The sequence below is a fragment of the Myotis davidii genome, unplaced genomic scaffold (assembly GCF_000327345.1).
Source record: "Myotis davidii unplaced genomic scaffold, ASM32734v1 scaffold1323, whole genome shotgun sequence".
In the NCBI taxonomy this organism is placed as follows: domain Eukaryota; kingdom Metazoa; phylum Chordata; class Mammalia; order Chiroptera; family Vespertilionidae; genus Myotis; species Myotis davidii.
In genome coordinates, this window is record NW_006294585.1 from 716,027 (window position 1) to 727,555 (window position 11,529).

The window sequence follows — 11,529 nt, forward strand, 5'->3', positions numbered from 1 at the left end:
TCTGTAAAATGGGATGATTTTACAGGAAGATGATCATTGAGGTGATCATTGAAGGATAAAGTAGCATTTTAGTGGGGAGAAGGGGCAGATTCCGCAGGTGACGTATGTGAGGGGCTTTAAAGAACAGGTAGGAATGTGTCCCGCAGAAGAGTGGGGAAGGGACCTGAGGCAGAGGGAACAGCAGGAGGGCTGAAGGAAGGGAGGTGTAATAGGACTGTTTAGAAGAGGAATGAGGCACAAATAGACTGGGGCGTGGCCAAAGGTGGGAGGTGGCTCTGGAGGCAGGAAGGGGTAATTGAGGTAGGTCACGCTCATTACTGGAGGCTTTATCCCAGCCGTGGGCAAACTACAGCGGATCCGGCCCGTTTGAAATGAATAAAACTAAAAACAAAAAAGACCGTACCCTTTTATGTAATGATGTTTACTTTGAATTTATATTAGTTCACACAAACACTCCATTCATGCTTTTGTTCCGGCCCTCCGGTCCAGTTTAAGAACCCATTGTGGCCCTCGAGTCAAAAAGTTTGCCCACCCCTGCTTTATCCTATAGGTAATGGGGAGGCATAGAAAGGTTTTGAGGAAAAGAAAAAGGTTTTCTGAAGGCAGAATGGCTCTGAAGTTCCAGACACTAAAGGTAGGGAGCCCAGTTGGGATTCTTAGAAAGTTCAGGTCAGAAGATAATAGGTTGCAGGTTTGATTCCTGCTCAGGGCATGTTTCTTTATCGAATTGATGTTTCTCTTCCCTCCCTCCCTTCCTCTTTCTCTAAAATCAATAAACATATACTTGGGTGAGGATTAAAAAAGCAATGGATTGCTTCAGTTGTCAGGAATTTATATTTATTTAAACATGAAATTGCCCGAGTTATTGCCATGAGAAAAAAATCTCAAAGATGGAACCCAGATCATGGAATGATGATATAGAAAGCACATTGATCGATTTGGTTATCCAGCAAGTACTTAGTAGACATTACGCTACATCTGACATGGCCAGCTGAGCCACAGAGATCAAGTGGAGGGAGGTCCCAGAACATTGTCACTTTAACCTGTTAAAATGTGAACTTTGCCCTACCTGGTTTGGCTCAGTGGATAGAGTGTTGGCCTGCAGACTGAAGGGTCCCAGGTTCGATTCCGGTCAAGGGCATGTACCTTGGTTGTGGGCACATCCCCAGTAGGGGGCGTGCAGGAGGCAGCTGATTGATGTTTCTCTCTTATTGATATTTCTAACTCTCTATCCCTCTCCCTTCTTCTCTGTAAAAAATCAATAAAATACATTTTTTAAAAAATGAATAAAATGTGAACTTTGACTTTCCTGATAACTCCATTTTGGAGTGTTGTTCCTTTAACTATATGATACATTAACAACTCTTAAATACATTTTCTCTAAAGCAAAAATGTTGTCCAAAGGTTGTTTGTATAGAGAGTGTTGTGGCAACTGGTTAAGTCCTCATTTTCCACTTTTGAGGCCTGGGCCACATAGGGTGGGAAAAATCTCCATGGAAGGTCTGGATGGGTATGCCGGGGTCCAGCCCCAGCAGGTCCAGGGGTCCCCAAAGGTGTGGACAGAGTCGGCGAAGAAGGAATGACACGGAGACAGCGTTCAGTTGATCAGAAGCCTAGGCAGGATCTCTAGCCAAGTTCTGGTCAGGATCTCCAGTGAAGTTCTGGTTAGGATCTCCAGCCAGGTTCTATGGCCATGTTCTCTCGCTAGGTTCTCCAGCCAAGTTCTGGTCTGGATCTCCAGCAAAGTTCTGGCGTTTATTGTCTTGTTACATCTGTATTTATACCAGTTGATTTAATCCTGTCAATATTACAAAGGTTAGCGCGTTTCTTATCTCCATTCCAGGGAGTAAAGATTATGTAGCTTAAGCGTGATTGTTCATAGTTAAAGTGATTAATTACCCTCCTGGCACTTAGTGAAGGGGTTTTATTCCCTCCCTAACTTCAGGGGAAAATCTCTACCTGGGGAAACAACCTTTCTTGGAGAGGTGACCTTGGTTAAAACACATAGTGCCAAGAAGGTGAGCAAATATATTAAGAACAGTATGCCATATATGCCAGGCCCCTTGAAACAGCAAGGATGGACTGGCTCCTGGCAGATGCTTGGGGCTGGATTAGCCTAGCAGGGGCGTGGTGGCAGCAGCATGTAGCAAAGCAGAGAGATGGAGAAATAGTTGGGAGCATGCACATCTGTCATATGGCAAGGTTAAGAAGAGTGTATAATATTAGATTGAACATCAAGGTCACTGACCAGGAGAGTCAAGAGAATATGGTCAAGGAGCAGGACGTGGAGCTGGCAGGGTGGGTCAGGAATTCATTACCAAACTTTGGTGTTGGGGGGCCAGGCTCCTACTGGGTTTAATGAGAACTACCTGTAAATTTGGGAGAAAGGGGAGGATTGTGTGAGATCGCCTGTTAACTTTATTTTTGTGTCTCATTTTCATTTTTGTTCTTGGGTGTAGTATCTTAAATTTCTGGACCAGCTCTCAGAGAAAATGAAATTGGACCAGATGGCTGCTGAACTTGGTTTTGACATGCGGCTAGATGTAGTTTTAGCTCGTGCAGAGCAGCTGGTACGCCTCGAGAGCAATGCCGTCATTGAAAATAAGACCATCGCCCACAATTTACAGAGAAAGGTAGGAGAGGTGGAAACTTGCCAATGTTGAGAGAATGAATATCTGTGAAACTTCAATATTGAAATATAACTTACTGCTACCGTATTACCAATGTGGCTGGAAACATGATTATAATATTATGTGTTTAGAACAGGGGTGGGCAAACTTTTTGACTTGAGGGCCACAATGGGTTCTTAAACTGGACTGGAGGGCCGGAACAAAAGCACGGATGGAGTGTTTGTGTGAACTAATATAAATTCAAAGTAAACATCATTACATAAAAGGGTACGGTCTTTTTCCCCCCAATAGTTTTATTGAAAAACGGGCCGTAGTTTGCCCACGGCTGGTTTAGAATCTTTCAAGTCTGAGTGATGGCAGGTATCACCTAAGGTTATGTTAGACTATGAGTAATAAAGACCCAAAGTAACAGTGGCTTAAACAAGTGGAAGTGTTTTGTTTTTCTTCTGTTGCCTGAATTCCTGGAAGTAGGCAGCTCAGGGCTAGTGTGACAGCTCAGCTCTGTGAAGTTTTGAAGGAACCCAGCTCATTTAAGCTCATTAGTCACCCATCGCTAGGGTGGTCCTTATCCTCATGGTTAAAAATACTTTTTAGAAATATTACATCTGTGTTCCAGCAAGGAAGTTGGAGAAGGAAGGGAGGCAGGAGAGGGATGCAAAAGCGCAGACATGAGCTGTCTTAAAGGAGGTTCCCAGAAATTGCTCCATGAGCTTGTGTTTATGTCCCATGGAATATGTTCTGATGGTTAAAGCTAGCTGCAAGGGAGGCTTGAACCGGTAATCTTTACTCTGGCTAGCCATTTACCTAGCTGAAAAACGTACTGTTTCTATAACTATAGGAGAGGAGAATTGGGGAACAGTTAGCAGTCTCTGCCTTTGTAAAAGCTCTATTAGACTAGAAAGTAGAGAGAAGAGATTTTCATTCACTCAAAGGGAGAGTTAGAAACAGTTTAGACTAAATAAATGAATGCATGAAGAGGATAAAAATATAATTATTAGTTATGTAATTATTGGCATTGGGGAAGGAAAAAGGAAAACACAAATGTATCCTTATAATAGTTCTTAGGAGAAAATTCTGTGGTAGAGTTACAGTGTGCAGGCCATATAATGAGTCCCATCTGGGTTCCCAATTTGGCTCCGCCAAGCTCTGTGACCTTGGGAAACTGCATTCCTCTCTTCCTCTCCTCATACTGAAGATGGGGATGACACCTCCTTCAGGAGGTTGTACATTTTTAATAAATAACATTTTGAACTCTTGGCTCATAGAAGATGCTCTATTTACATTTGACCTCCTCTCCACGTACTGTATCTTTGGGAATATTTTAAAAAGAAAGGAGATAACCCCTGTTACCATCAGAGACATTAAATGGAGCTACAATTTTTTCTGAAGTTTCCCTCAGATAACTGAATTTTTTGTCAATATCTAATACCATTTTTTCTTAAGTCTTGTGTAATTATTAAAGTTACGTGTGCACAGAACTTGCTAGTGTAAATTTGCAATAGAGTGGACTTAACATGAAGAAGCTCCAGGAAGGGAGGTTAGTTAGGGAAATATTGAAAGGGCCGTGTTACAAAGGGTTCTGGGCAGGGACATTGCTGTCACCGTTAGGCAAGATACTCAAGCCCACATTCCCGTTAGTTCTTCACACCTCTGAACACTTAATAAATGCAGTCAGTAATGGGGGAAAACGTGTCCCAACTGGTTTTGCTCAGTGGGTAGAGCCTGCGGCCCAAAGGGTCCCCAGTTCAATTCCTGTCAAGGACATGTACTGGCCCGGACCCTGGTAGGGGCTCATGCAGGAGGCAACCAATCAATGTGTTTCTCTCACATTGATATTTCTCTCTGTCTTTCCCTCTCTCTTCCACTCTTTCTAAAAAATCAATGGAAAAATATCCTCAGGTGAGGACTAAAAAAAATTAGGGAAAATATGACCTTCCCCAGCTCTAACATTCTATAATTCTACACGATTCTCATTCCTAATTTTTATAACAGATGAAAGAGGTTTCTGTACTTAATAGTCCACTCACTAGTTGTGACATGTGAAGCCCACGAGGTTTTTTTTCTCCTCTTCGAGCCCACAATCTTTTTCTAAAAACCACTATAATTTCCTTCATCAAGTTTAATTGTCAATGATAAGTGCTGTTTCAGGACCTGCTTGGTTTGTGGATGGTATAGGCCAGGCATGTAATAAAGACACTGATGAACTCAAACTTCCTTCAAGTCCCTTTTATTTCTAAGATTTTAATTATATAAACAAAACTTTAAAAAGTGTCCTTCCCTAATCGGTTTGGCTCAGTGGATAGAGCGTCGGCCTGTGGACTCAAGGGTCCCGGGTTCGATTCCAGTCAAGGGCATGTACCTTGGTTGCAAGCACATCCCCAGTCGGTGGTGTGCAGGAGGCAGCTGGTCGATGTTTCTCTCTCATCAATGTTTCTAACTCTCTATCCCTCTCCCTTCCTCTCTGTAAAAAAAATCAACAAAATATATTAAATATATTAAAAAATTTTCCCTGGTATCATTTATTCTAAACAATTTTTCTTGGTATCACTTACTTTAAAAATATATGAACTTTAAAGCAAGCTAGACTACTCACATACTGAGGGATGGAGATGAGTCAGTCTAGGTTTTTGGTGCTAATTCGCACCCTGTCTTCTTTCAGGAAAGACCAGGGCAAGTAGAGTTGCTGTGGGGTGTTGGAAAGGATTTTGTCTCTTTGTTTTACTATATTCTGCCCTTGATAAGCCCATTTTAGTTGTTTTAAAAAAATATATATTTTTAGTGATTTCAGAGAGGAAGGGAGAGGGAGAGGGAGAGGGAGATGGAGATTTAGATTTAGATAGAAACATCAATGATGAGAGAGGGTCATTGATCGGCTGCCTCCCGCACGCCCCACACCGGGGATCGAGCCCGCAACCCAAGCATGTGCCCTGAATGGGAACCAGACCTTGACTTCCTTGTTCATAGGTTGATGCTCAACCACTGAGCCGCACCAGCTGGGCTCATTTCCATTGTCTTCACAGCAATTTTACATTTTTATTAGGTGAACATTATGTTGGAGGGAGTCAGGTGTTAAGAGCCTATTTCTCTGTGCATTTTCTCTGGCTGTTCAACCTCATACTTTGCAGCTACAAAATTAATTCTTCAAGAGATAGAAATAAAAATGCAATCAGGAGAAGGAATCTAGTACCATTTTTAAAAATGATTTAGCCATGAGGTTTATTGAAGTGTGGACAAAGATCAACATTATCTGAGTAATTCATTTATGTTTACTGGCTGTTCAATGCAAAACTTCCTGTTTGTGTCAAACCAGCTCAAGACCCAGAAAGACAGACTGGAGAGCAAAGAACTGCACTTGAACCTCCTCCGACAGAAGATAGCGCAGCTGGAAGAGGAGAGGCGGCTGCGGACAGGCCTGGCCGTGGAGAGGGACGAGGCCATTGCCACTGCACGGAAGTTACAGAAGCAGGTGGAGAGGCTGCAGAAGGACCTGAGCGCGTGCCGGGAATCGAACACTGAGCTCAAAGCCAAACTGGCTGACACCAATGAGCTTAAGGCAAGTGCTCAGCCTCGCTCCCTTGTTGCTTTGTGCTAGTCACCACACACGCTTCTGCGAAAGAGTGCCAGCCTCATTGTGGCCACGCCAGAAAAAAAGAGGAAACCTTCCGCTGATTTTCTAGAGTTGTGGGAAAAGTGCAAAAATTACACAAGTCAGCATATTAGCTCAGGTCAGTGGCTTCTTCATATTGGAAATAGAGCTGTAGTTGCTGTGGGAAAAGCCACTCAGACAGGGTGATGTTAAGTCCAGAAAATAAAAACACGTCTTTTAAATGAGGGCGACTACGATTTTAGGGGTCAGGTAGGGTTTCATGATGTAGGAGTTTGCGTGGGAAGAAATGAGAAGAGTCAGGCAGGTGCCGGTGTGCAATGCTGGTCTCTGGGAGTTGAGTTGTATCAAGTAGCGAGGAGGGTAGATAGATCAGGGCGACCTTCTTCCTGGATTTGAGGTGTCCGATTTCCAGTGAATACAGAGAAGAAAGGAATTAAAACTTGAAAGAATTTGGTCCAGATATTTTGATGGCATAAGTATGTAACTTCATGTGCACAGATCATATTTTAAATGTTATTACTAGCACGTCACCAATACGGATGACCGCAATGTCCTGGCTCCTTGCAGGCAAGTGCACCTCACTGGTAAAGTCAGAGACATTTCCCCAGAAAAGTGCTGCTGTAGATCTTCCTCACAGCAGAGATGCAGCTGGCCCAGGGGATGGGAGGCGGGGCCTCCTTGTGGTAAAACACTCCCAGAGCAGACATTGTGCTCTTCCCAAAGCGTCCAAACCAGGCGTGACCCATTGGGAGGGGCAAAAAGGGCCAGTTGCTTTTGCCGGGGGAGCTCATGGAATCTGCACGTAAGAACCAGCAGGCCTCGTTTTAATATTCAACTCCAGGATCACGCTACCTCCCATTTTATCTCATTAATTTTCCAAATAATGGTACTCTGATATGTTGTTTAAAAACGATAACTGCCTTAAGACATGTTTATCCTGCACATATGTTTGACAAAGTTTATATAAAGATCTCATTCTTACCCATAGAAAAATCATGAGTTCAGTGAATTCCATTGACCTATGACTTATTTATGCAGTTTTTCTAAGTAAATACACAGACTATCAGCATTCTCTTGTCTTCTTAGATTAAAACTCTGGAGCAGACCAAAGCCATTGAAGACCTCAATAAATCCAGAGACAAACTGGAGAAGATGAAGGAGAAGGCTGAGAAGAAGCTCATGTCCGTCAGGTCAGAACTGGACAGTACGGAGCACGAGGCCCAGGAGGACAAGGAGAGGGCCAGGAACACGATAGAAGTGGTGACCAGCGAATTGAGGACGCTAAGGAAATCTCTGGAGGAAGCAGAAAAGAGAGAAAAGCAGGTGGGTAGACACCTGGTGGTGAAACCTTCCTACTTAGGAAAGATAGGACAATTCTAAAGCTTGATTATTGTTCACACATTTCTTCATAAACAATTTACTGAACATTCTTTTTTAAAAAAATATTTTCATTGATTTCAGGAGGAAGGGAAAGGGAGAGAGTGATAGAGACATTAATGATAAGAATCATTGATTGGTTGCCTCCTGCACGCCCCACACTGGAGATTGAACCCACAATCCGGGCATGTGCCCTGACTGGGAATTGAACTGTGACCTCTGGTTCATAGGTTGATGCTCAACCACTGAGCAATGCCAGCCAGGCAATTTACAGAACTTTCTATATCACTCCAACGTCTCTGCCTGCCATCTAGCATCTTTTTTTTGGCATTAAAAGAACCATTATGGCCCTGACCGGTTTGGCTCAGTGGATAGAGCGTCGGCCTGTGGACTCAAGGGTCCCAGGTTCGATTCCGGTCAAGAGCATGTACCTTGGTTGCGGGCACATCCCCAGTGGGGAGTGTGCAGGAGGCAGCTGATCGATGTTTCTCTCTCATTGATGTTTCTAACTCTCTATCCCTCTCCCTTCCTCTCTGTAAAAAATCAATAAAATATATTTTTAAAAAAAGAACCATTATGATTTATTCCACTAAGAAAAGTAATTCCTATTTTCATGGCACAGATTGTAGGAAAGAAAAAGACATTCTTGCCGAAACCGGTTTGGTTCAGTGGATAGAGTGTCGGCCTGTGGACTGAAAGATCCCAGGTTCGATTCCGGTCAAGGGCATGTACCTGGGTTGCGGGCACATCCCCAGTGGGAGATGTGCAGGAGGCAGCTGATCGATGTCTCTCTCTCATCGATGTTTCTAACTCTCTATCTCTCTCCCTTCCTCTCTGTAAAAAAATCAATAAAATATATTTAAAAAAAAAAAGAAAAAGACATTCTTATCAAAGCAACGGAAAGCCTGTGGAAAGCCAGGTTCTGGTTATGGGGCGGTTTTTATGATGCTCGCTGATTGCCTCTGGAGGTTGCATCATCCTACATCTTCTGATGGTCACCAGCAGCCCGGGAGGTCAGGATAAACCTCATCTCCAGAGAGATCAGCTGCAGGAAATAGTCCCAAATCTCCAGCGGTGGCACCCAGACTTGAAGGCCAACCAAACCCAGATGTAAACCGTAAAGCAGGTCTTATTTGCTCGCCAGTCCAAGGAGGAGAGTGTTATCTGGTGAGCACATCAAGAGGTCAGGCAGGAAGAAGCATGTACCGGGCAGCCTGACCCCCGATGCTTTGGCTTTCATCTCATTCTCTGGTGCTCTAGGGGCCCAGAGTGGACTCTGATCCTAGGATATTTTTCTCTCTGGCTGCCTCTGCTCTGGCTCATGTGTCAGGCAGGGCCGAGGAAGGCCAAATGACGCGTGAGCGTTCTCCGAGTCAAACCACTCCAGAATTAAGAGCTTTGGCCATATTTGAAAGGATGAGGAACTTCAAGGAAACCTTTTCATCAGGGAGACAAGGCTGGAGAAAGCGTTATGTTTCCCAAGTTGGACTCAGCGTAGGGAGAAGGTTGGGAAGTGAACTAGTATAGGGTGGGAATGTTTGGAAGGCAGATCTGCATGTAATATCTGTCTTCAGGGTAGATCACACTTCTCCTAAGATGGAAGGCACCTCTAGTGAGGCGTCGCCCAGCTGTCCCTGATTTATCTGCTTCTGCTTCAGCCTGGGATCACCAACCAGTCTATGGGGTGTGAGGCACATTTCCACCATTGTCTCCAGTCCTCCCCCTACCCACCTCAGTGTGTGTGTGTGTGTGTGTGTGTGTGTGTGTGTGTGTGTGTGTGTGATGGACTACTAGGGGTTCCCAGAGAGTCCAGTGTTATGGTGGTGATCTGTCTGATGTGATTTGAGTATCATTTAGAAGCCCTTCTGTTGTCATGAGCTCATAACTTTCTTGCCATTTGTTCTTCCTTTAGTTTGAGAGGTTCATTGCCAGTAGCATTCTAGAGCATAAGGACTTATGACCATGGGCACGACCACTCTATCATTTGTAAAGTGCCCCCTAGTATGCAGAACACATACACAGCCATCGTTTCATTTGGTCCCAGAACAGCCCCGGGAGATAGGTCTGTAGTTATTCCTACCTTGGAAGTGAGAAATGAAATCTTAGTTAGGTCAGAGTCTTGTTCATGGTTGCTTAATTGGGATTCTTGACTTGGTAGTCAATACCACATGAATTGGCTCATCAGAAAAGTGGTTATGAAATTGATGAAGGTTGGTGCCTGAAAGGACTTCAGAGGTAATTTAGTAGGCTAGCCTTCTTATTTTATAAATGAGAGAACTAAGGTTAATGAGAGTAAGTCACTTACCTGCCTCATGCACACCTGGATTTTCCGTTTTTTTTTTTTTTTTTTTTATTGTTGCATTTGGCTCAGCAATAGTTGACACATTTGCTGTCTCAGTTACTGTGTTTCTGTTTGATATTCCAGCTGGTGGACTTTAGGGAGGTGGTTTCCCAGATGCTGGGCTTGAACATGACCAGCCTTGCTCTTCCTGACTATGAAATCATCAAATGTCTTGAAAGACTGATCCATTCCCATCAGCATCACTTTGTCACCTGTGCTGGCCTCAAAGATGTGACTACCAGGCAAGACAGGCACCTGCAAAGCCACTGAAAACTTCTTCATTGAACACTGGATCTCTTGAGGAGCTAAGGCACAGGACACAATGCTCAATTGAACAAATTCTCCAAACCTTTGAAATTCGATCAGTAGGTGAATATTCTATACTTTGGTGATAGAGTGAGAATCCGTCATTGACAACAAAGAATCTCAAAGGTAGATAAATGTTTGCCGCTAAAAACACCTGGTATTTCATTTGTTGGCACTTTGGGACCCAGAAGAATTCCGCTAGATTGCATATCTGGAACGAAAACTGTCAGTAGAGAATTACTACTTATGGGGTATCTCTTATGACTCAGGGGCTTTAGTACCCAGCTTAATTCTCATAACCACCACACAGAGAAGCTTTAACGTTTTTATTTTACAACCTCTCTGGGGCTCTGAGAGGGTGTCACCTACCCAAGATTGCAGTTGGTTGGTGACAGAACCGGGAAGGACTCTACGTGTCTTCTTTGCTACTCCACCATCCTCCAGTTTCTCCTGGCTCCATGTGTTTTGGTGACAATTGCCTGCATATAGTCAAGACTTGCAGTCCAGAAGTAATTAAGGTTTATGAGTGTAATCCATATGATTTCTTTAAAAAAGAAATGTACCTACTTATTTGCATAAAACATGCATAGTCTGAGGTCCTCTAAGAAACCTATGTATTTTCAAATGTTGCTGCCAGATTGCATTAGGTGGTAATTTTTTAATGTTTGAACAGGGCTGATCTCAGTACTTTCAAAATGGAGCCATTAACATGAAACCGATAAGATGAAGACAGCCTACACAGTTTTACTTACCAATATTTAAAACATAGTCATAGCAAGTGTTCTTTTTCAGAATCCAGATTTTATTATGAATATCTCTCACTTTCTGCCTTCTTTTTAAATTTCTATTTCACAGATATTTTTCAGGAATTTATGTATTTTTTTAATTTCAAAGAGAAAAACATGTTACTCTGGGTGATTATCATATTTCTGCCACATCAATTTTTTTTTCAGTCCTTGAGAAAAGCATTGGTGTCTAATTAAAGGAGAGAGAAAAGTAGATTATAGCCAAATATTAAGAGAAAATGAAAAGTCTAGCTCAGCTGGTGTGGCTCAGTGGTTGAACATTGATCCATGAACCAGGAGGTCATGGTTCAATTCCTGGTCAGGGCACATGCCCAGGTTTTGGACTCGATCCCCAGTGTGGGGCATGCAGGTAGCAGCCGATCAATGACTCTCATCATTGATGTTTCTATCTCTCTCCCCCTCTTCCTTCTTCTCTGAAATTAATTTAAAAATATATTTAAAAAGTCTAGCTGAGAGGAAATG

General features: G+C 43.2%; 1 protein-coding gene across 1 annotated transcript in view; it reads left to right on the forward strand.

Annotated features, from left to right (window-relative positions):
- The window catches only part of CCDC170 (coiled-coil domain containing 170), a 58,565-nt gene extending 47,254 nt beyond the window's left edge, over positions 1-11,311 (forward strand). The window contains exons 10-13 of the mRNA XM_006768714.2: positions 2,460-2,633; positions 5,941-6,183; positions 7,324-7,560; positions 10,040-11,311. Of these exons, the coding sequence (XP_006768777.2) occupies positions 2,460-2,633; positions 5,941-6,183; positions 7,324-7,560; positions 10,040-10,225 (840 nt within the window). The 3' untranslated portion in view covers positions 10,226-11,311. The remainder of the gene's footprint in view (positions 1-2,459; positions 2,634-5,940; positions 6,184-7,323; positions 7,561-10,039) is intronic.
- The last annotated feature ends 218 nt before the right edge of the window (positions 11,312-11,529 follow it).